The sequence below is a fragment of the Taeniopygia guttata genome, chromosome 21, assembly GCF_048771995.1.
Source record: "Taeniopygia guttata chromosome 21, bTaeGut7.mat, whole genome shotgun sequence".
In the NCBI taxonomy this organism is placed as follows: domain Eukaryota; kingdom Metazoa; phylum Chordata; class Aves; order Passeriformes; family Estrildidae; genus Taeniopygia; species Taeniopygia guttata.
This window is the reverse complement of record NC_133046.1, coordinates 6,913,313-6,937,500: the sequence shown is the minus strand read 5'-3', so window position 1 is coordinate 6,937,500 and position 24,188 is coordinate 6,913,313. Positions and strand designations below refer to the sequence as shown.

The 24,188-nt window shown below is 52.4% G+C and overlaps 1 protein-coding gene across 1 annotated transcript; it reads left to right on the top strand.

Moving 5' to 3' along the window:
* Positions 1–57: 57 nt before the first annotated feature.
* On the top strand, positions 58–24,092 carry FHAD1 (forkhead associated phosphopeptide binding domain 1). The gene is made up of 26 exons (XM_072917464.1): positions 58–265; positions 642–848; positions 3,990–4,260; positions 5,234–5,301; positions 5,588–5,815; positions 6,543–6,666; positions 6,993–7,123; positions 7,849–7,914; positions 8,320–8,412; positions 9,399–9,506; positions 9,905–9,988; positions 10,710–10,862; positions 11,198–11,393; positions 11,720–11,790; positions 12,094–12,219; positions 13,378–13,485; positions 13,677–13,766; positions 13,944–14,157; positions 14,653–14,734; positions 17,033–17,148; positions 17,791–17,950; positions 18,277–18,364; positions 20,735–20,870; positions 21,751–21,878; positions 22,922–23,139; positions 23,574–24,092. The coding sequence occupies exons 1-26, from the start codon at positions 170–172 to the stop codon at positions 23,929–23,931; spliced, it is 3,720 nt and encodes a 1,239-aa protein (XP_072773565.1). The 5' UTR covers positions 58–169; the 3' UTR covers positions 23,932–24,092.
* Positions 24,093–24,188: the final 96 nt, after the last annotated feature.

The window sequence follows — 24,188 nt, the reverse complement described above, 5'->3', positions numbered from 1 at the left end:
CCCCAGGCAGGCAGCAGCAGGCCCGGCGTGGCCGAGGTTTCCAAGGCTACTCAGCCACACTGGCAGCAGGGACACGGCCGCTTTGGGGATCGGTTTGTACAGGGGTTTCTGTTTGAGCTGCAGAGCTGCTCGGGGCTCAGGAGGGGGGAAATTGCTGACATTGCCAACAATGCCAGCGTTCCTAAAGAGCCTGGAGCGGTGTTTCCAGCTGAAATCCTCCACCACCACCATCGGCAGCCACAGAGGGGCCGACATCGTCCTGCAGGTGAGGCCGAGGCAGCCGAGCATCCCAAAACGGGAAGGGAAGGGAAGGGAAGGGAAGGGAAGGGAAGGGAAGGGAAGGGAAGGGAAGGGAAGGGAAGGGAAGGGAAGGGAAGGGAAGGGAAGGGAAGGGAAGGGAAGGGAAGGGAAGGGAAGGGAAGGGAAGGGAAGGGAAGGGAAGGGAAGGGAAGGGAAGGGAAGGGAAGGGAAGGGAAGGGAAGGGAAGGGAAGGGAAGGGAATGTGCTGGAATCCTCCGTGCAGAGCGTTGAGGTACCAGTTTATGCTGGGATTGACGGCCAGAAAAGGGGCTTGGCAAAGCAGGGATGAACCTGGAGCCACCTCCAGCAGCGTTCCCTGCCTGTCCCTTGCCTGCTCCCAGGCTCCAGGGGTAGCAGATCGTCATGCAGCCCTGGAATTCTCCGCCTCAGACAACAGCTTCATCCTTCAGGACTTCAACTCCCCCCACGGCACCTTTGTCAACAGCTGCCAGGTCCAAAACGCGTCCGTCAGGGTGAGGCCGGGGGACATCCTGAGCTTCGGCCCCGCGGGAGCGACCTTCCAGCTGGTGCTGGATGGGGCTGCCCAGGTGGGTGGGGATGCCCGGGGAGAGGTGCCCAAGGAAGGGTGGGTGCTATGGCCCATGGAAGGATGCCTGGGCAAGGGTGGGTGGGGATGTCCAGGGAAATCCACAAACACCAGAGGTTTATGTCCAAAAAGGAAACAGAGGAATCCTTCATCTTCATTCAGATAAATAATTCCCCCAATTTCACAGAATCACACAGAATCACAGAATAATGAGGTTGGAAGAGACCTCTAAGATAATCAGGTCCAACCTATGCCCTAACACCACAATTAGACTATAGCACCAAGTGCCAAGTCCAGTCTTTTTTTAAACATATCCAGAGATGGTGGTTCCACCATTTCCCTAGGAAGACAATTCCAGTATTTTATTATTCTTTCAGTGAAAATTTTTTTCCTAATATCCAACCTAAACCTTCCCTGATGTAGCTTGAGACTGTGTCCTCTTGTTCTGCCAGTTGCTGCCCAGTGGAAGAGATCGACCCCCACCTGTCTACAACCTCCCTTCAGGAAGTTGTAGAGAGCAATAAGGTCACCTCTAAGCCTCCTCTTCTCCAGACTAAACAACCCCAACTCGCTCAAACGTTCCTCGTAGGGTTTGTGTTCCCAGCCCCTCACCAGCCTCGTTGCCCTCCTGTGGACACGCTCAGGCGTCTCAATACCCTCAATTTATCTCCCAGATGAATTATTCGCCCAATAAAGGGAGAGAGTCCACTGGGGCACTGTCGGAACCCCAGCCTGGTTCAGGGGTTCCGTGTGCTGGAAAAGTCTCTCCTCCACCCCGTGCTTCCAAAGAAAGGCTCAGCAGTCTCTGTTGATCGGTCTCAAGGCAGTTTATTGCAAGTTATCTAAAAGATTTTCTCCTTGGGCTGCTGTGGTTTGCTCACAGCTCAGGCAGAGGCACACACACACCCTGACATCCTCTCTGACTCCCGACTGCTTCTTCTCTCCCCGCCCAGGGCTGCTGCTGTCTTTTATATGGTACATTACGTGTTACATGGGTACAGTTTTCCCCAATGCCTATTACCTATATTAAATGGTGCTTTTCTATCTTTTATATGGGACATTATGTGTTACATGGGTACAGTTTTTCTCCAATGCCTATTACCTATATTAAATGGTGCTTTTCTATCTTTTATATGGTACATTACATGTTACATGATTACAGTTTTTCCCCAGTGCCTATTACCTATATTAAATGGTGCTTTTCTACTCCAAACCAATCTGTGGGTGCCAACATCACCAAGAACATGGAGGTAAGGAGGAAGAAAGAGGAGGAACAGGACTGGCCTACATTCCTCCATCTTAAAACTTCTGACCCCCATGTACAAAGTAAAAACCCCTTGTACAGGTGTTAAAACCCCCCTGTACAATACTAAAATATTCTCCCCTCTACTTTGTAACTACTTCTACTATAATATCTAAACTTTTGTGACTGCTTGTTCCACCTTCAAAGTTGGTAACTCATTCCATGGCTCAAACCCAAAATCACAGCTGTTTCCAGCTGCCTGCCAGGGTCTCAAATGCCTCCAACCAGGGGCTGGGACCTCCAAAAGTGTCTGAGGGACATTTTGAGTTCCGACAGGGCACATGCCCCTGGGGTTTTCTCTCTCTTGGGGTTCAGAGGGCGCAGCCTCCTTCTATCCCAAACTCCCAGCCACATCTTGTCCTTCTTTCCCCCGGGCTGAGGTGCTGGGAAGGTTCAGCCTTCCCGAGCCACCTACCACATACCCCGGCTTGAACTCCCAGTTTTACCCCAAAGTTCAGAAGTTCGGCTTGTGCTCCCTGTCTCAGGAGCTGAGCTGTCTGGGCTCTGCAACAAACCTACTGCCCAAAGTCAGTAGAGACATTAAGACCCATTTCAAAGACTTTAACACCCTTACCTTCACGCATCAAATTATTTGTAAAGACATTAGCACACATTTTTCCTGTCACGGGGGAAGAGGAAATGAAAAGCTGGAGCTCCCTCTGCTGAAGAAACTCAGGCAGCTCGGTAGGAAAATGGAAAAGCATGGGACAGAGATGCATTAGCAAAGGAAAACCTGGGAAATGTCCTTTCCCTCAATTCGCATTTTATGTTTTCTCCCAAGCCACTTAACAAGAGAGAAGCTAGGTTTCAAATAAAACATAGAGGAACTGATAATCCCCAGTAATATTTTTATCATTTTGGCTCTTGGAGAATCCAAGGTGCTGCCTGGGTAAAGCTAGATGGTGCTGGAGCAGTGAGCAGTTGGATTCCCAGGGGCAGGTGAGCACAGGATCGGGTCTGCACAGATGCAGAGCCTGTCCCTGGGGTGCCCTGGGACCCTCCTTTGGAGGGGCAGCTTTGAAGCCTGGCCCTGCTGCCTGCAGGGAGGGAACAGCCTCGGCTGTGAGGTGTCTGACCAGGGCAGGGATTGCTCCTGAGAGGCAGGTGCTGTGCAGAGGAGCACACCCAACTGGGAATCAGACCCTGCTGTGCCCAGACAGGGATTCTGTCAGGGTTTTGTGCCAGTGGCAGCAGCATGAGCAAAACCAGCAGGGCTGGGATGTGCCCTGGGGGAAGGGAAGGTGCTGGAGGTGCAGGGAGCCTGCACTGGGGTCTGGGGCTCCATTAACAGCCGGGGGTTGAAGGACCCACACCCAGGTCCGGCCCTGCTGGCAGATGTTTAATGCAGTCCTTGTCACTGAGACCTGGGTGGTGGCTGGTCCCCACTGTCCTGGAAAGCTCTGCTCATCAGGAGAGCAGCACACAGTGTCCTAATTCCCAGTCTGACAGGCCCAGCTGATGGGAACACAATGAGAGGCTTTGGTTTGTCTGGGAGAATGGGAGAAACAAATGGGACAGGACCATGTGTGAGCCAGGAGAGCTGTGAAAGGAGTGCTGCTGGACTGTGCAAATGATGTGCAGAATTAGGGCAGTCAGATAGAGAAGGAAAAGCTCAAAAAGCACAAAAAGCTCAAAAAGCCCAATCATTTCCTTCTGTTTCAGCAAAGGCCTGCATGCCCTGATTAAAATCTGATCCTTGCATAATGGAAATGGGAGAAAACTAAAATTGTTCTTCTGCTGAGATCTGTGCCTGGGTTTTCCACAGCATGGGGCAGGTGAATCCAGGGCTAAAATATTTCCTAAAAATCTTGCAGATAACTTGGTGTTTTCCCCCTGTAGATGTCCTGTCCCCCCTTGAAGCGTCGCATGGGGTGGAGTGGGCAGCTCCAGGTGGTTGCAGAACCCAAACCCAGGACTCCTGCGTCTCCCCTGTGCCTGCCCTCGCTGCAGGGGCAGCTTCCCCCCGGCTCCCTGGGCACTGGGGCCCCCAGAGCCCCCGGCCCCGTGCCCCAGCTGGTGCTGCCAAGGAGACCTGCGAGCGCCCGGGACAGAAGCACAGCCAGTGCCACCTCTCTGGACACCTCCAGCAGGACCCCTGTGGTCAGGCCAGGTACTCCCATGATGCCAAAAACAGCCACTTGTGTCCTGGTGCCACTTGGTTGGAGCAGAAAAGTGACAAGCATTGAGCAACGGGGTGTGAGTCTTTGTCCCCTGGAGCTGATCAAAATCCATGTGTGGTCCTGGGTGGCATTTGGGTCAGGGAAGAAATGAGCTGGGACATCCCAAGGGGAATGCTGTTGCCCTTGCAGAGGGACATTCCCTCTTGTTTTTCCTGGTGTGGGGCCCAGAAGGGCCATGACTTTATCTGCACCACTGGCTCCTATTTGAAGTGGTTTCTTTATCTCCTTTGGAGCTGCTGCCTCGAGTGAAGGCACATTAAAATAGCTCTGTATGCAATGCACCTCTGGAAATAAAGTATGTGATAGAGCAGGACAGAGTGAGGGTTTGGGCTGGGCAATGAGACATTTGCCATGGATGTTGTGGCCTGGTGCACAGTGCTGTGCTTTTCCTGCTGTGGGCTTGGGATTTTTGAGCTGTCATAAGCAACACAAAGTCAGCAGTGAGGTGCCAAAGGGCAGAGTGGAGGCAGCACCGTGCAGTCCCAGTGCTGAACTGGAAAACTGCAGTGAGGCTGAAGGGAGGGACACACACCCCAGGGTAGCACAAACTGCTCTTTTTGGGAACTGCCCAAAGGATCCCCAGGCCCTAAGGGCAGCAAGCAGAGCTATTCCCACGTGAGAAGACAAAAAGCACAGCTTTCTGAGGGGCTGGCCAGTGCTGGAAAATAAGGGCAGCCTCTCTCTGCTGTGGCTCTGCTGCTTTTAGGCTGTTTTGGTTCCCAGAGGTGAATTAACTCGCTCTTCTGTGCAGACTGTTAGCACTCTAAGTGTCTTTATTTTTTGTTTCTCTGCTGTTTGTGAAGTGAGCCCATGCCCTGAATAGTGGCCACTGTCTTGGATAAGTTTTGGGACAAGGGAAAAGGGTGCTTCAGGGAGCATTGCTGATAATTTGCTTTCTTCCAGTCTCAGCCAGCTTCTCAGGTGATGGTGGAGGCAGTGTGGGGAGAGCCCCTTCCCTGGGGGCTCACGAGGTGGGTCTCATCCTGCAGGAGAAGGTGATGCTGAGGAGGGAGGGAGGGAGGGAGGGAGGACCCTGTCCTGGTCCGTGGCACAGCAGGTGAATCCTGCCAAATGTCTGTGTCCCAGCAGGGTGTGGGGGCTGCCACCAAAGCAGGGGATGGGGACACTGGGGGATGGAGGATGTGGGAAGCAGGGACAGCCAAGGTCTCCTGCTGATGGCCATGAGTTGGTACCCCTGGGCAGGGGGTCTGGAGTTTCTGTGGCTGCAGACTGACCAGCGGAACCTGAATCTGCCAGCAGGGTGAGAAGCTCCTGGAGAAGGAAATGGGTCACCTTTTTGGATTGGAAACAGAGTTAAAGGGGAAGGATGTGCTGATAAGAGACCTGCAGGAGGAGATCGCAGCCATAGCCAAGAAACTGGCCCAGGCAGCAGTGAGGAACGAGGCTGAGCTGACCCAGAAGCTGCTCACCTTCAACCAAGAGCTGGGAGCCCAAACAGAGGAGATCAAAGCCCTGAGGGAACAGGTACTGGAGGCTTCTATAGGCACTGAGAGGGCAAAACACTTCTCAGGTACCAGTGTGTTTGTGGGGCAACTCCCAGGTTTGGGCAGGAACGGATTGTGTGTCTGAAATCAAGGGAAATGAGGGACAGATCCATCCATCCTTCCTTCCTTCCTTCCCTCCTTCCTTCCTTGTGTCTGAAATCAAGGGAAATGAGGGTCAGATCCATCCATCCTTCCTTCCTTCCTTCCCTCCTTCCTTCCTTGTGTCTAACATCAAGGGAAATGAGGGACAGATCCATCCTTCCTTCCTTCCTTCCTTCCTTCCTTCCTTGTGTCTGAAATCAAGGGAAATGAGGGACAGATCCTTCCCTCCCTCCTTCCTTTCCTTCCTTCCTTCCTTGTGTCTGAAATCAAGGGAAATGAGGGACAAATCCATCCATCCATCCTTCCTTCCTTCCTTCCTTCCTTCCTTCCTTCCTTCCTTCCTTCCTTCCTTCCTTCCTTCCGTCTGAAATCAAGGGTAATGAGGGACAGATCCATCCATCCTTCCTTCCCTCCTTCCTCCCTCGCTCCCTCCCTCCCCTGGCATTAGGATTTCAGCAGGAACAGCCAGAGAACATTCAGGATGGCATTTGAAGATGCTGAAGAGCAGTCCAACCAAACCACAGTGCCAGATAACCCTCTCTGGAGGGGCTGTAGCACTCAGTGAACGTTCTGGTGAGGAGCACAGGTAAATCTGTGTTTTGCAGATCAATGACCTGAAGAAAGGCTCAAACCAAGTTTTCAGCCATTCCCTCCATGAAAGAGACCTGGAGATCGGGAGGCTGCGGAGAGAAAGTGAGAAGTTGAAGAGGGACCAGGCTTTGACTGCAGGTATTGTATCCCTGGGGCTTTGGGTCAGGGCATGAAGCAGTTTGGGACTGGCTCTGGATAAGGAGCAAGTATTGGCCAAACTGTACAGGCAACAAATTATTCCTAATGCTTTGTGGGAAGGGACCCTAAAGACCACCTCATTCCACCCCTGCCATGGGCAGGGATACCTTCCACTGCTCCAAACCCTGTCCAACCTGGCTGTGGGCACTGCCAGGGATCCAGGGGCAGCCACAACTTCTCTGGCACCCTGTGCCAGGGCTGCCCATCCAATATCCCATCTAAACGTCACAGCTTGGGTGACCTCTGACCAGAGATGTTTTCCTCAGGTTTGGTGAGCAACATGCAAAGAGAACTCCTGCAAAAGGAGCAGAAAATCCAGCAGCTCCAGCAAGAGACTGAAAAACTGAATAAGGAAAATCGAGAGAAGGACAATCAGCTGGCTGTGGTTTCAGCCAAGGTTGGTAGCACTAATTAGGGGCTGAGTAATTTATGACCCCCCCAGCTTGACATGGGGATTAAGGTGGGAAAGCAGGTGAGAAGGGTCATGCTTCCCTCTGGTGAGGACAGCAGCAGTTGTATCGCTGGGATATAGTGGTGATGGTCCCATGGCCATGTCAGGGTGTGCCATGGTGCCCACAGATCAGTGTCTCCTTCCCCAGCTGGATCTCCCTCCGTGCTCTGCATCAGGTACTGCGTGCCCTGGACTCCTGTGAGCTGTTTGTACACACAAAACATTCCTGCCACGGCCTCCCCAGGAGCCATGGAAACCCTGCTCTGTGCCCTGGGACTCCCTGTGGCCCAGCCTGGATTTGTCCTAAAGCAAGTGCCCTGTGCAGCAGTTGTTCCTCTGCCTGTGCAGCTCCTCCTCTGCTGGCAGAGCTGCACTGGGAGCGTGGTAAGGGCAGAGACTGCGCTGGCTGGGGTGTGCCAGGAGATCCCAAGGATTGCCAGGGAATCCCAGAACTGCTGAGGCTGGAAATGACCTGTAAGATCACCGAGCCCAGCCATTACCCCAGCACCACCACGGCCACCACTGGACCATGTCCCCAAATGTCTTTTAAATCCTTAGAGGGATGGCAACTCAACCATTGCCCTGGGCAGCCTGTACCAGGGTCCCTTCACAGCAGGAGTGATGGTCTCTCTGCCCTGATGGGTATTTTCCTTGGTTGCCATTCCTTCTAGAGCTCGAGAATTAAAGAAGAAACAAGGCGTGAACTCGGAGAGCAAGAACTCGTCTCCTGCAGAAATGTGAGTCAAAAGACACTTTAGGTAAGCAGTGGCTGCAGGAACTCATTAAAAGAGGAAATAATTAACTTGATAATTAAGGGAGTTGTTTGGAACTCAGCTCCTCTCCTCAAAGGCACAGAATGGGCATAAGGCCTGGGGAAGTGTAAACTCTGTTGGATCTGCAATGCTGCTTTACAGTGTGAAGGGGAAGGCAGGGGAGAGGGGTCCTGGGGGGATGTGATCAGAAATCAGATTGAATTCCACTTGTAACCCGATATAACCACAGTAAATGCAGGTTAGAAGAGAATTACAGGATAAACAAAGTGAGCTAGATGGGAAGAAAACCTTGCTGATCACTGGAGGTCATCCAGAGGGGCAATGCCCAGCTGCCCTGGTGAGACCCCCACCCTCCCCGGGCTCTTGCAGCGCCTCGAGGAGCTGGAGCGGGACTTGGAGGGGCTGCAGGGGGAGATCCGGAAGCATGAGAGCGTCCAAAAGCAACTGGCTGAGAAAATCAAGGTACTGCTGGGTGCAGGGGACACACAGGGGGGTGGGACAGAGCCCAGTCACCCCTGGGAGCACAGGCTGGGTGGCAGGGCATCCAACCATCCTGAGCTCTGCCATGGACCCTGATGGAGGGAGAGAAACAGATGGCAGTGCCCTGTGTGGGTGTTGGCTGAGGAAGTCAAGGATGGACAATATCCCAGGGACAAAATGCAGATAAAAAGTGCCATGAAGGGTCAATCCTGCAACTCCACTCCCTGCAACAGGATTGCTGTCTGTCCATGGTACTGCATGTCGGAATCTGAGGTGTTGATGATTCCAAGATTGCAGAAAGTCTCTGTCTTTCAGCCCCGCTGCCAAAGCAGAAGCCATAATTCGTCTGTGCTGTTCCAAGGTTGTTTATTCTGTTTATCTCTAACATGTTCTGCTGCCCTGCCGCAGCTCTGTCCTGCAGGGCAGCGTGTGGGGCTCTGCCCTCAGTGGGATGGTACAAACATTAAATACCACAAACTACCTGTGCTGGATTTACAATAACGTGCCAATATCTGTCACCTACGTTGGACAGTGTGTCCCCAGCCTGAACCAACAGAAAAATGCCAACACCACAGTGAAACATGGAGGGCATGAAGGAGGAGAAAAAGGACAAGACACACCAAATTTCCTCCATCTTGACCCCTTTGGACCCCTAATCTAGAATCCTAAAATTTTACTTTTGCACCCGTGCCAGACTTAATTATTATTCATATCAAACACTCTGAGCTTTTAATTCATCCTGTAAGATTGAAAACTCTTTTCCATGGACAGAGATCACAGCCAGTGTCTCTGGGGGCTCTGTCCAGGGGGGTTCCTGACCCCTGCCAGGGTCCCAGAGCAGCCAGAGGGAAGCCCTGAATTCCCACAACTCCAAAGGCACATTTGGATCTGTCTGATGGGCACAGTGGTTGAAATGGCCATGCTGTGGTTTTGGATGTCACTCTGAGGTGCTGAGGCTGTCGTTGCAGGCAGAGGAGGAGCTGAAGGCAGCCTGGGCCCAGCAGGCAGAGCAGCTGCAGGAGATGGGGCGCAGGGAGCGCCTGCTGCAATGTGACGTGCAGCAAGCTGGGGAGCAGGTAGGGATGGGAACATCACCATGGGGCCGTGGGCAGCACAGGGATGCAGCTTCCCGTGGGGAAGATGTACTGTGGGAACAGAAACCCAGAGTCCTGAGCACCAAACCCTGGCACAGGACTTACCTTGTCATTGGGTGAGGTATAAAAGGTTTATCCAAAGAATCTGTGTGGGAAGCATGGACAACATAGCCATTTAATAGCATACAGAAAAGGAATCTCTAATCTTAGTTCTGCTGTCTGAGAGCCACACCAGCCTTCCTCAGTGCCTGGGCAATGTTTCTCTGGGCAGGGACGGCCCTTTGCAGATAACACCATGCTGGATATGGACCATCAGTGATCAGCAGAGCAGCTGTCAGTGACTGATGGTGTTTGTTTCCATGTGTTGATCCCTGCTGCAGCTGGAGTCCTTCAAGACCCGAGTGATGCAAGTCTGTTGTCCATCAGCAGCTGGCAGCACAGGGAAACCTGTAACAGAGCAGCAGGTGAGTTTAGACAGCAGCTCATGGAGATGTTCAGAGCCTGCAGAGCCCCGAGTGCTCACGGCAGCTGCTGCAGAATGGCCCCGGTGCCTGCTCCATGTGCAGTGGGGCTTCTCCAGGCTTCTCCAGAGGAGGATTTGTGCTGTGGCTGTCCCAGGTGAATGGCACCGCTCCGTTGTTACAGCAAACCGGCCCCAGGCTGGGTAATAATTGGCTTAGACTCCATGAATTCACAGAAGGCTGATCAATAATCTTTATTAAGCAACCCATTGCTCTTTTGATACCCTAGCTTGCTACAGGTAGAATTGAATGGTCTTTTAATTCAAATGCCATCACTATTGGCTAATTAAGAAACCACTCTTTGGTAAACAAATCTCCATAACACATTCCACATGTTCACAATACCAGGTGCAGCAAGTAAAGAGAAGAATTGTTTCTCATTCTCTTCTCTGATCTTCTCACTGCCTTTCCCAGAACGATGCCTGGGTAAGTTGTGTTTTTCTGTGTGGCCAGAGAGCTGCTGGCACACTCCATGAGGTGGAGGGGACACAGCCCTTTTTGTCTCCCAAAGCTCGGAGGGAGGCTGTGGTCGGCAGCAGGGACCAGCCCAGGAGTCTGACCAGCCCAGTTTGCAGCAAGTCTCAGTTGTTCTCTCAATCCCTGGCCCTGCAGCTGGAAAACAGAATGAGCCTTATCCTCTTCTTTCTTCACCCTCTTTGTCCAGGTGATAGAGAAGGTCAGGCAGATCTCTGATGAGAACCAGCAAAGCCATGAAAGAGAGAAGAGTCTGCAGAAGGAATTAAGCTCCAGGCTCGCAAAGGAGGGAGAGGTGTCTGCAAGCATCGAGGTGTTCAAGAGCTCCCTGCAGAAGCTCCAGGTCAGCCCTTTCAGTACTGAGGGCCAAATGGCAGCTGGGAGATAGTGGCACAGGGTGTTTTGCTGGCCTGAGGAAAGGTCAGACTAAAGCTACAACCCTGAAACAAAGCATCATCCCTAAGTGTTCATGTTCCCAGGAGTTTGTCACAGATTCTCCATAAAGCCCATCCTGTTCCACCCCCTGCCATGGGCAGAGGCACCTTCCACTGGACAAGGCTGCTCCAAGCCCCTTCCAACCTGGCCTGAGACGTTCAGAAATGTTGTGTCCTTTGCCAGTCCCTGAAGGCCACTGACAGTGGGGACTGGCTCGTTCCCCACGGGTTCCATTTGTTTCAGGCCAGCCTGAAGAGGCCCTGCAGCAGTGCCAGCCTGCGAGGGGAGCTGGGGCAGCTGGAGGTGTTGTGCCTGGATCCCTCTGTCTCAGCCATCAGGACAGCAGTGGTGGACGTGGCACGTGGTCCCCTGTCCTGGCTGGAGGGTGCAGAGCAGCTCCTGGACAGCGCAGGGATGGACCTGCACACCTCTAGCAAAGGTCTGTGTCCTGCTGGGCATCCCTGGGAATGTGGGATGTCTTGGCAAGCCAGATGTAGTGGAGACAGCCCAGCATGAGCCAGTTCTTGGGGAGAAAATCACAGAATCATGGAAATTGTAAAGCTGGAAAATACCTCCAAGGTCACCAAGGACAACCATTAAGCCAGCACTGTTCCCAGGTGCCACAGCCCCACACTTTTTTGAGCACTTCCAGGAATGGTGGCCTATTCCAATGCCTGACCATCCTTTTCATTAAGAAATATTCCTGGATATGCATAATATGGTGTGTGAGCACCCCACACAGTGAGGCTCCATTGCCTTTTGCAGGGCTGTTGGCTGCTCTCGGGAGCTTGTTGGGAAAGAGTCAGGAGATGGCACAGAGGAATCAGATGCTGCAGGTACAGAACTATTTATGCACATAAACTAGGTGGGCTTGGACTCTTCCTATGGTAAATATGATGGCAGTCCCAGGCAAGCCAGTGTGGCACCTGGACTGGGGATGTGCAGTACTGAGATCCCGGAGTCTACAGGAAATGTAAGGTAAGGGAGACAGAGCCCACTGCCAGTGTGTCCATATTCCTAACGCAGCAAGGATGGAGAGATCCCTTTTGTGACTTTTTTGTGAGTGAATGTACACAGGAGGTTAATTTCTTGCCCTGCTGCTGACACACTTCCTTTAATACCTCCATGTCTCCCTGTAGGAGCAATTAGAGAAGCTCCAGGAGCTGCTGCAGGAGCACACAAAGGAGCTGGAAGCAAAACATGAGCAAGACTTACAGATGAAAATCCAGCACATTATCCTGGAAAAGGACAAGGAGAGCAAACAGGTACAGTGACATGGCTGGTGTTTCAGGAAAGGAATGTTATGCATGAAACATGGGTGTCTATAAGAGTGTTGGATAATGAGAGGAGGAACATCTAGCTCCAAACTGAATGCAGTGCCAAGGGACTGGGTATGCTCTCATATGGATCCAGGTGATGTAAACTCCCAAAAGTATCCATGGTGGAACTGATGTTGCCTTTATAAAAGACAACGGCGACCTGGTTACAAGAAGACAGCACGGCAGCCCGGCTTCACCCGGGCTACTCGGACTAACGACACACGCTGACACCAATGTGGTGGACGGTCGAAAGCGTTTATTATCTTATCTCATGGGTTTAAATAGTCTTGGGCGACTTTGCTTCGTCAGAGGGGGGCTGGGGGTCTCAGAGGATAGTGGGTAGTGGAATTTTACCAGAGCAGGTGTGGCTACATTCTTCTGGGACTCCTGGGGTTAACAGATAAGTGGGGAAGAGAGAGGGGGAGAGGGGTCTATCTTTCCGTGACATCCCGGTGATCTTCCGCTCCGCCTGTCCCTATCTACCACAAACTGGGAAGCACCTGCAGGTAACATCAGGATGCACAGCTGCCAGTCAGTCTCTGGGAGAAAGGGGAAAGCAAGGAGCATCATCATCCGTGAGCTTAGGGAAACATTGCATTGCTTCCTCTCAAGCCTCCTCTCCCTCCCTCCCCATGCTGGGGTCCTGTGGGCTCCTTTTAGGCTGGAGAGGAATATCCCTGTGGAGCAGGGGGGCAGCAGTCCCCCCTCAGCCCCAGGGAAGCCCAGGCCATCGCACCAGTGGCTCTGGAATGGGAAGCAGTGTCAGTCAGGGTGTGAGTGGGTGTTTTGTCATGTGTGTGTTGTGATCATGGGGGCCTTGTAGGACACTTTCCAGTCTGCTTTTGTGTCTGGCACCTTGGCAGTGGTGGTTTCCTGGTGTTCAGTTTTGTAAGAGCTCAGGCAAGGAGCAGCCAAGCAGCTCCTACCCAGTCTCTCAGCTGTGCTTTCCCCAGGTGCTCCCATCCTCTCTGTCACTGAGTTACCTCGTGTCCTGCCAGGCTTTTCTCCCATCACCTGCTCTGGAGAAATGACCCTCCCCGCTGCTTTCCTCCTTGGAGCTGAGGTCTTTTTTCCCTGAAGTGTCTGTGGTCTGTTGATTCACAGATTCTGGAAAGCGCCGTCACTGAGGAGAAGAACAAATGCAAGAAGGCTCTGGAGGAAGAACAGAAGAAGATCCAAGAGCTGGAAAGGCACCTAAGAAGCGTGGCTGAGGTGAGCATGGGAGGTGCAGCAGAGCAGCTCACTCTTGGAATGAAGAAAAGGGAAAGGCTGGTGTGGTGCTCCAGGAGCTCAAAGCAGTGAACGAAGAGGTTTCCCCGCCCCCCCAAATACACAGAGAGCAGCTCTGCAGAAAGAAAGGTGGATTCCTGGCTGACCTAATTACTGCTAATTTCCTCTGGTAGGCAGCAGCAAGGAAGGCAGAGAAGCAGGAACTGACAGAGGGAAAACTGAGAGAGGCTTTGCACGAGCTGAAGGAAGTCACTGCACAAAAGGTACTTGCACTGACCTGTGCAGGGGGAGGATGCAGTGCTGGAGAAGGCTTCCCCCATCCCTGCAGTCCTTCCCTTCCCTCCCTTCTTGTGACCACTGTCCAGGAGAGATGATGCTGATGGTGATCCCAAAAGGAACCCCCAGTGCTTCCAACCGTGCTCCCATGTCTCGTTTCCCAGGCAGTGTTACAGCAGCAGAACCAACAGCTCAGGGCTGCCCAGGAGGAAAATGAGTTACAGAGGCAGAAACTGCAAGAAGAGGTAGCAGGATATAGGGAGCAGAGCAAGCAGCATTCCCTGACCATCTTGGCTTTAGAGGACAGGCTGCTAGAGGCCACTCAGCAGCAGAAGGTGCTGGAGGAGGAAAAGGCAGCACTTGTGGAAAAAATGGAAGGTAGGTAAGGGTTGTATAGGATGTGCCTGTACCAGGAACCGGCTGGGTTAACATGAAATTTGTGTGGAGATGGAACAGTGAATTTGCTGCTATAGAAAACATTGGGAAGATGTTGAATGAAGGTTATTCCACCTGCAATGAGCTCTGTGAGGTCCTGCAGAAGCCATTTCATTGTCTGGTAGTTTTGGAGAGCATTTTTTCATTGTTTGGTGGTTTTGTCAGGGCTTTGCCATGGGAGAAGGGCTCTTTGCCCTCTGAAATGACAAGACTGGTGTGCTGTGGGCTGCTCCAAGACAGAAGCAATCCCAAGCAAGCCTGGATGTCAAGAATAGTCTGGTTGGCCTTGGAACTGGGCTCTGAGGGGCATGGGTTTCCCAAAGAGACAGTCCTCAGCCCTCAGATCTGCCACATGAAGGAAAACATTTGTGTAGCAGAAGCAACAAGCGTGTACGTGTTGCAAAGAAGTAATTGGCCTTTTTTCCTTGCATCCTGTAGGACTTCAGTGTGATGCCCACAGCTCAACACCGGGAACTTGGCTGAAGATTTGTCCTGCCATGGAGTCTCATGCTTGTGTGAGGTGAGCAGAACTTGCTGGTGGTGATCAGAGAGGCTGGGGACGGGCAGGTGTGGCAGGGAGTGCCGTGCTGGGGCTGGGGCTGGGGCAGGGCTGTGACTGCTCCTGCCAGCTCTGCAATCCCAGTTACTGCAGGGACAGACAGGATGGCACGGGGCTCGGGCTGGGACAGCATGGATTTATTTATTCCTGGGCTCCCAGACAGATTGGGGCAGGGGGGTGAACAGAAGTTTTTATAGAGCAGCTCAGGAGTAGGGGTGTAGGAAAGGGAACCAACGAGGATATGGTAAGAGAGGAGTATAAGGTGGGCAAATAGCTCATGAGCCTATCAGGGAAAACGGGAGAGGGGGGGGATAATACACAGGGGCACTTGGGGTGCTGTGGCCAACACCATCCCCAAGGGAGGACAGGGTGGGGTTTTGGGAAGTCTGAGGGACAGAGGGTACAGGGAGCTTCACAGAAGCCACAGAGGAACTTACAGGGGAGGAGCCCAACGCAGCTAGATTTCAGCAAGGTGCATGGGTGTCAGGGGCTTCTTGCTTAATATTAGATCCTCCCCTATTCTTATAAACGTGCCATCATTTGATGGAAAATTTCTGCCCTATTCTTGTCTTTTCTACTCTCTCAGCCTTCATGGGATACCCCAGCCTTTGGGGGAGAGCCCAGCTTTGGGTAAGCGAGAGAATAGAAAACACCCCCCTCATAAGTGGAGGCTACCCTTAGGGGATGCCCCAACCTTTTGGGGAAGAGTGAGGATCCAAGGGAGTGATGGTGAAGATCCCCTTGGATCAGGAGTGTTCTCTGTGGTCTCTGCAAGCTTGGCCACCAGCTTGTGGAGACTAAACCCACCCGCCAGGAAAATACCCTGCTTTGGCTCACTTACCCTCAGAGCACAGGTGGAGGCGTTTCTGGCCATTCACCTTGGGGATCCAAGGGAGTGATGGTGGTGATCCCCTCGGATTAGCTGCTCATCAGGAGGCGCCGCCCCGGAGTGGTTCTCCATAGCCAGTTCATGAGCCGACTTCTGTGGTGGAATCACGATAAACTGGGGACTTTATCTTCCTCGGCTGGTCACTTCCAGGGACCTGGGTGTCCCCGGAGCCTTGGGTGCAGCCACTATGGTCCCTGGTGCAACACCTTGCCCTGCAGGGATCCTGATGTTATCTCACCTGCTGTTCATGGCCTTGCTCAGCCTAATGTGAGCCATTCAACAAGCCTCTCTCCTTGTCCTGGGATAAATCCATCCCCTTGGGGCACCTGGTAGCCTGGGGTAGGCTGGCCAGGCGGATGAGAGAGGGTCCTGGAGCCTCAAATCTTCTGCTCAGCTCCTTTTAGAGTCCAAGGCAGAGCTTGCTGATGCGCTTCATCATAGATGTTCTTTTCCCTTCTTCTTCTTCAGTGAGGCGGGCGCCCCACAGATTGCCCCGTTTATTTTAAAACATGAAGGAGGGAACCATCCTCTGCTACCACTTGTAGCAGGGCCACGACTGTTCCTGCGAGCGCTGCAATTCCAGTTATCGGCAGGGACAGACACGGTGGCACAGGGCCTGGGGTGGGACAAGATGGATTTATTTATTCCTGGGCTCCCCGACAAAACTAGGGGGGGGTGAACAGAAGTTTTTATGCAGCAGCTCAGGCATAGGGGTGTAGGAAAGTGAACCAACGAGGATATGGTAAGAGAGGAGTGTAAGGTGGGGTAAATGGCTCATGAACCTATCGGGGGAAATGGGAGAGGGGGGAATAATACACAGAAACAAATGGGGCTTCGAGGGCAACAAGACAGACACAGAACTCTCTGGAGAAAGGGGCAGGGATAGGGAGGATTGACAACTTGGAAAGGAGGAGGTTAGGGAATGGCTTGGGAAAATTGGCAACTGGGAAAGGGAGAGGATTAGGGAGGAGAACAGGGGGCAAACATGGATTCAAAGCAAAACACACCACAACAGGCAGGGACCACTTGGGAGAACCTAAGGAAGTCCAATGCCACATTCTCCCAAGATCTTTTCAGTCTGAGACAGGACTCGAGTCCCTTTGCTAGGCTGAACTGGTCCTAAGGACACAGAGCATCAAAGTGATGCCAAATAGCACATGACAATCTGCCATCCCCTCTGGATGGCTCCAGGTAAAAGCAACTGGTGTGGCCAACCCTGCACCACAGGGTGACCCAAGGAGACCAAAAGGCATGTAAAAACAGAGTTAAATAATAAAATATTAACCAGGAATGCAGCACAGGAAGGCATGCATGTGCTCCCTGCCATGAGGTTTCCCAATGGCTGAGAGATCTGCATTGATCTTTCCCAGAAAACTGCAGGAGGAGCTGGCAGTGGTGCAGGGCACACTCCTGGAGAAGAAGGCAGTCATCAGCAGGCTCAGCAGGGAGCTGTCAGAAACCAGAACCAGGATGTCAGACATGAGAGGTGGGTGATGTGCACTGTGTGGCTGCCATCATCCCCATCCTCCTCCAAGCACACAGATCACAGGAAATTGGTGTCACCATTCTCAGGCAATGAGTTGTCCTGCTGGGGGCAAAGCAGACAGTCTGTTCCCTTTGGGAAGGTGAACTTCTCCCCATCCTTGGCTAAGTCATAAAAGCGACAATGAGAAAGCAGAGTAATCAGGGGGAGAGTGGGTAGACAAATCTGAGCTCAAAATCACAATGGTGAACTTCTTGGAGCTGAAGATGTTCCAAGTCGGTGGACTAGAAAAGCCTTGTCTGGGATTCCTCCATGGGCAGGGCTGTGAACATGAGGACAGAGCCCATTAGGAATGTGTGCAGTCAAAAAATGCAAGTCAGAAAATGCTGGTGACCTGTCCTCCTTCAGTCTGAAGGAAAATTGCCACAGTAAGGAATTTCCCTGGCTTGTACCTCCACAGAGAGCCTGGGATTTAGTAAACCAGGATGTCCTGTTGGCATGGCTCAGGACCTGAGGGCAGCTGCCAAGGGCAGGGCTCTGCAGGGAAAAGCCCCATTGCTGCTTTCATGAGGGTGCACCAGCTGCAGATCCCCCAGGACTGTGTGATGAGCCAGCCAGCATCCCACCAGGCTGTTCTGTGCTTAGGGGAGCTGAGTGAAGAGCAGAAGGTGGAGCTGGAGCACAGCCAGAGGCAGCTGAAACACCGGGAGTGGGAAATGAACCAGCTCAGAGAAAAGCTATCCGAGATGTCCAGCCTTGTGGAGGAGAAGGATCGGGCCCTGAAAGCAGCAGCTGAAGAGTTAAGGTACACCCTGACATCACCCAAGGCTTCACAGATGCCACTCTGCGTGTCCCCAGCAGCTGATGGTGTTTAGGGTTCTCCCAGAGCAAAAGGCACGTGTGAGAGTATCGGGATGGAGCTCAGCTCTGAATCCACGACACAGGAACCAAAATGGGGGTTTAGTGGAGCTCATGCCAGTAGATGTGTAACTCAGGCACTTGTATCTAAGTGAGTGTTCCCACCCACACCGTGGTAGTCATCGGTGGATGCCCAGGGTGCTGCTCTCCACAAGCTGTTTGGGTCACCTTCACCCAGCACGGGGTCCCACAACATCTTGTCTCTCCACTCAGCCAAGCCCCAAGGCGCTGCCGGGTGCTGAGGGATGCTTCCCAACAAACCCTGGAGAACAAAGGGGATGCTCCCAGGACACCAGTGCAGGTGAGTGGAGCCTCCCAGAGGGTGAGTCCTCGTGGAGGTCACCGAGATGTGGGTTTGCCAAGAGCACTGATGGCACGTGGTGTTTCTCAGCAGCCTGGAGCTGCCCCACGCTGGCCCGAGGATGGGATGGTCGGGCACCCCTCCCAAGCCAGGGCTGCCTGTGATCTGGGGAACCCACAACCCCCGCCAGGCTGCTGCTGGTTAATGAGCTGATGTGTGCACAGCACTTTGGAATTGCCAAGTGTTGTGTGTGCTAATGGCTGCATTAATTGCCAATTAGAGGGAACAGCGACATGCAAGCATTCCTTCCTTTTCCCAGCTTGCCGAGCTGTGTGTGCTGGCTGTGCAGGTGGTGCAGAACCAGGTCTAGGCTTGTATGTGCAGAAGTAGGGGCAGCTCGTTGCACAGGACAGGAAGAAATGCTCCTCATTCTCTGATGTTTCCCCCCTTCTTAGCCCCCTAAATTATCAGGCTATCCCAGAGATCTGAGGCTTTGAGGGGAGGAATATCAGGAGAAGGGAAAGATTTCCAAAAGAGGCTCGATATATGTTGGTACAGCTCTCTTTATTCTGTGATGTCCATGGGGAGAGCGGGGCAAAGAGGACAAACAAGAAATGTCAGGGGTTTATCCAGGCTTTGGACAGGGTGGGCTTTCCTGGCTCTCTGCCAACCCTGTCAGGGCAGGAAGGAGGGTCCAGGGTTATCTGATCAGAGTCCCAGGGGTCCTGGGGAATGGGGAACAGGATGCCCATGCTGTAACAATTCTCCTGTGCCAAATCCCTACTGGGTTTTCCCGAGGCTGGAAAAGGGAAGAACTCGCAGGTGGTGGCGGCAGCAGATGGAGGGGCTGTGGGAATTGTACATTCTGTACAGCGATGGTGGCAGCAGCAGCGTGCCAGCGAGGCCGGCTGCTGCGGGGGCTGCACTGACTCACAGCCAGCTGAGGAACGGGCGAGGCACTGCCCATCCTGCTCCGCATCCCGCGATGGGCAGGGGGAGATCCCGGTGCTGGGGATGGGCAGAGATGGGGGGTGACAGCAGCCAGAGCAGAGCTGGGGCTCTGCAGCCATCATCAGCCCTATGCCCTAGCCCCATTACAGATTTTTGGGTGTTTTCGTAATGCGAGGATCTGCGTGGGGCTGGGAGAGGCTGTGCACATGGAGAGAGAAATGTCCAAGTCTGTGCAGGGACACGGCCTCTGAAGTCCACCCGTGTTTGTGTGTAGATGGCAAATGCTCTCTGGTGGTGCAAAGGACAAGGGGAAAACGCCAACAGAGGCTGTTCAGAGCTGTGCACCAACCCTCTCCTGGCTCTCCAGAGCATTTGCAGGGGTCATGCCAGAGCTCACCTCTAGGTCAGGGGTGGCTCCGTGTGGTGGAAAAGTCTCTCCAACCCGTGCTTCCAAAGAAAGGCTCAGCAGTCTCTGTTGTTCGGTCTCAAGGCAGTTTATTGCAGTTATCTAAAAGATTTTCTTCTCAGGCTGCTGTGGTTTGCTCACAGCTCAGGCAGAGGCACACACACACCCTGACATCCTCTCTGACTCCCGACTGCTTCTTCTCTCCCTGCCCAGGGCTGCTGCTGTCTTTTATATGGTACATTACGTGTTACATGGGTACAGTTTGTCCCCAATGCCTATTACCTATATTAAATGGTGCTTTTCTATCTTTTATATGGTACATTACGTGTTACATGTTTACAGTTTTTCCCCAATGCCCATTACCTATATTAAATGGTGCCTTTCTATCTTTTATATGGTACATTACGTGTTACATGGGTACAGTTTTTCCCCAATGCCTATTACCTATATTAAATGGTGCTTTTCTACTCTAAACCAATCTGTGAGTGCCAACATCACCAAGAACATGGAGGGAAGGAAGGAGAAAGAGGGAGGACAGGGCAGGCCCAAATCCCTCCATCTTAAAACTTCTGACCCCCATGTACAAAACTAAAACTGCCCTGTACAGCACTCTAAAATTCTTCCCTTTACTTTGTGACTACTTCTACTATAATATCTAAACTTTTGTGACTTCTTGTTCTTCCTGCAAGGTTGGTAAATCATTCCACGGCTCAAACCCAAAATCACAGCTGTTTCCAGCTGCCTGCCAGGGTCTCAAATTCTTCTGACCAGGGCCTGGAACCTCCAAAAATGTCTGAGGGACATTTTGAGTTCCAACAGGTTCATATCCTGACCATGGCACAGGAGAGCAGGAAAGAGGTCTCTGACAAGTCTCTTATACCCCTGTAAATCCACAGAGATGCTCCCCAGGCTTTGATCTTGTGCCAAGTGCCCCGTGCCTGCAGCAGGGCTGTGCTTACACTGAGGTTTTGCTGTGCCAGATGCAGACTGGGCAAGAACCTGTCTTCTTTCAGGAGCCCCCATCAGACTTGGCTGAGCTCGGTGTGAAGTGCCAAGGCCTCAGGCACGAGGAAACGATCCAGCGCCAAAAAGCAGGTCTGGCTGAGCTCCGGGAGAGGGTGAAGGTGCTGGAGAAGAGACAGGGCTCAGGTGAGCAGGGCTCTCCTAGAACTGTGGAATGGTTTGGGTTGGAAGAGACTTTAAGGACCGTCTTGTTCCACCCCTGCCATGGGACACTTGCCACCATTCCAGGCTGCTCCAAGCCCTGTCCATCCTGGCATGAAGCAGCCACAGCTGCTCTGGGCAACCTGTGCCAGGGCCTGACCACCTGCTGGAAGCCAGGGCACACAGAATATTTTTCTGCCTGTCCTGAGAACTCCTGATCCCCAGGAGAATGCTGCTTTTAACCTTCGTCCATGGAGAAAGCTTCCAAGACTTTGGGACGAATTGGAATCTACGAGTGTGTGAAATAGATTGTAGTATAGTTTATCACAGGGTGAAATAGAGTTTTGGGTTTTTAGTATGGAGGTGGGTAGGAGACAAGATGGAGAATTTTGGGCATTGCCTGATCTTGTTCTTCATATACTCCATTTTCTGCAGTGTTGGGAGCACAAAGTGATTGGTTAGAAAGAGCCACAATGCAGATATTGCATGGGCAGACAAATAATTAGTTATTAGAAGAAAGGTAGAATTTAAAGTACTTTCTAAGAGTTAATTGGACAAAATAGCTTTAAAAGACCTTGAATCTGTGTGTCTTGAGACTTTTGGTGCTTTCTCCTTGTACACTAAGTCTGAGATGTAGACAGCGTGCAGAACTTCTGATAAGAAAAAAATAAATAATAACCTGAAATCCAAAAAAAACCAAAAGTCCCATCTGTCTCTCATTCCTGGCACAGAACTTGTAGGGGTCTCTCCATCAGGAGAGATGGGAGGATTCCATGCCCACCATCACAGGGAGTCTGGGAAAGCTGGGCAGCCTCAAAGTTGTGTGGAGAGTGGAACAATTTGGCATCTGCTTGTTTGCCTCCAGGTGCTGTGAAGAGCAATTCAGAGCCACTCATGGTCCAGATGAAAGACTTACCAGAGAAAATAGTCCAACAAAGAGGTCTTGAGCTGGAACCTGCTTCTGTGTTGGGAGAAGAACTGCAGGCTGGCAAGGTAGAGGGCAGTTTGTGGTTTACAATGCCTGTGACTTTGTTTGGAAAGTACGCCCTGGGAAGGGGAGAAATAGGTTTTCAGAGATGCTCAGTAAGAAGTCCAGGTAGGAGATGCAGCCTGATGGATGGCAGGCAGTGCTCCTGCAGAGGGTGGCAGCTCCACCAGGACCAGCACATTGCCTGGTGCTGTAGGAGAAGCAGCAGGGACGCCGTGGGCTGAGCGAGGTTTGGGACCACAGCAGGACTGGGCTGGTTTTCCCAGGGGGTGAAAGGGAGGCACCAACCACTTGACCAAAATCCAGGCCCAAAGTGGGCTCCATGGCTCTTTCCTTGTCTGTGCAGGCTCCTGACCATGTTCCTAATGGGAGCTTGTTCAGGATCACCAACTGCACAGGGAGCTTGGAAATGGCTGAGGCAACAGACTTGGGTGAGAAGATGGTACATCAGGGATAGATGTGGTAAACCATGTGGAGTGTGTGTACATGTCCAGGGTGTTCAGAGTTTAGATGTTTTTTGGAAACATTTCAGAGGTTTCATCCTGCATTAGGATGCTGCAGGAATGTTGAAGATTAACTACACTGTGGTCCAGTTAAAGCCATCCCTGTCCATGGCAGGGGGGATTGGTTTGATGACCTTTACATTTCCCTTCCAGTCTAAACTATTCATTGATTCTATGACCCAGAGCACATTGTGTGTCTGCCAGGACATCCTGGGGCCCCAAAACATGCCATGGTGGATCAGAGAGCCTGGGGAGCAATGCTGGGAGCTGCCAGGGAAGGGGTCCATGGGTAGCACAGCTGGTGGGCTGTGCAACGGGGCTTCTTTCCCCCAAAAATGCAGGGAAACACCCAGCAGGGAGAACAGTCATCTTAGAAAAGGAAGCAATCCAATCCCAGTAAGCCGTGCAGCTGGGAATGAGATGCAAACCTACTTTCCTTGGGACACTGTCATGTCCTCAGGAAAGCAGACAGAAAGCAGATGGCTGAGCAGCGTGGTGGAATGCAGCAGACCTGGTAAATAATGCATTCCCTCTTCTTCCCACAGTACCTTGATGTGATCGGTGCTCTGGGAAGCCTGGTGGAGATGAAGGAGCTGTCAGGAATGCAGCCTCTGCACCTTCCTCAGGAGAGAAGGGCAGAAGTGGGACTGCAGAGACAGAATTCCCTGGAGCTGTTGTACAAAAAGATCAGGAACCTCCAGGTTCACCTGGAAAGAAAAGAAGAAGTGCTGAAAAATTATGAGGGAACTGTGGAGCAGCTCAGGTATGGAAAGTCAGGGCTCTGAACAAGACCTGGTCCTTGGATGCCAAGGGAGATTGGGACAAAATAGCTTTAATATAATATACAAAATAGCTTTAGAATAGATTGGGGCGAAATAGAAGTGACATGACGCTGCTGAGTCCTGTGTGTGTCTGGGACCAGTCTGTGTTTATGGCCATGGTACAAAAGTCAAACATCAAGAGGAGTGGGGAAAGGTCCTCCTGGTTTTCTGCACTGGTACCTTCTGCAGCCTCACACAGCTGAGCAGCGTCAGAGCCGGGAAAGCCTTGACAAGTTCCCTTGTCCTGGGTGGCTGGAGCCTGGGACAGCAGCAGCTGGGGCAGCAGGACCAAGGAGGGCGTGGGAGAGCCCAGCTGAGGGTCAGGGGGTGATAAGGGCAAAATACCGACAGAATCCTCCCCTCCTGTTGTGCACAGGCAGAGCCAAACTTCCCTGCAAAGGTGCCAGGAGGAGATGTCCAGGCTGGAAGATGAAGCCCACAGGGAGGCAGAAGAGAAGGCTCTGCTGCGAGAGGCTCTGGAGAGGACACAGCTCCAGCTGGACCAGGAGAAGAGGCTGCAGCAAGTGGCCAAACGGCACAAGGTGAGAAGGGAACACCCAACTCCTGCTCTGTCCAACAGGCAGCTCCAGCTGTTGGGAACCACCCTCAGAGTGGTCAGTCGGACCATCTCAAGAGGCTGCAGGTTCCAGGCCCCCAGAGCTCAGCCGCAGCATCCCTTGATGAAGTTGGAGGAGGTGCAGACACCTGTAGCAATGGGTTTGCCCCATGTATGAGGGCAAGGGAGAAGAGCAGGTCATGCTGAGCTCTCCTGGTCAATGCTGTGTCTGTTGTCTCTGTTCTGCAGCCTGGAGCCACAAAGACTCTGCTCAGGCCAGCCGAAGGCCGAGGAGTGCATGGCAGATGCTGTCAAATCAAGAAGCTCATAGGAGCAGCACCACGGGGACCTTCACTAGGTGGTGGTTTGCAGTAGGAACACTCATCAGTGTGGGCTCTGAGAGGGTGGAGGTGGCATGAGGTGAGGGTGCATTTT

Coding starts and splice junctions, on each gene's coding strand:
- FHAD1 (XM_072917464.1), top strand. CDS start 170: ATGCCAGCGTTCCTAAAGAGCCTGGAGCGGTGTTTCCAGCTGAAATCC. Junction 11,791..12,093: donor AGAGGAATCAGATGCTGCAG/GTACAGAACTAT, acceptor GTCTCCCTGTAG/GAGCAATTAGAGAAGCTCCA. Junction 21,879..22,921: donor AAGAACTGCAGGCTGGCAAG/GTAGAGGGCAGT, acceptor TTCTTCCCACAG/TACCTTGATGTGATCGGTGC.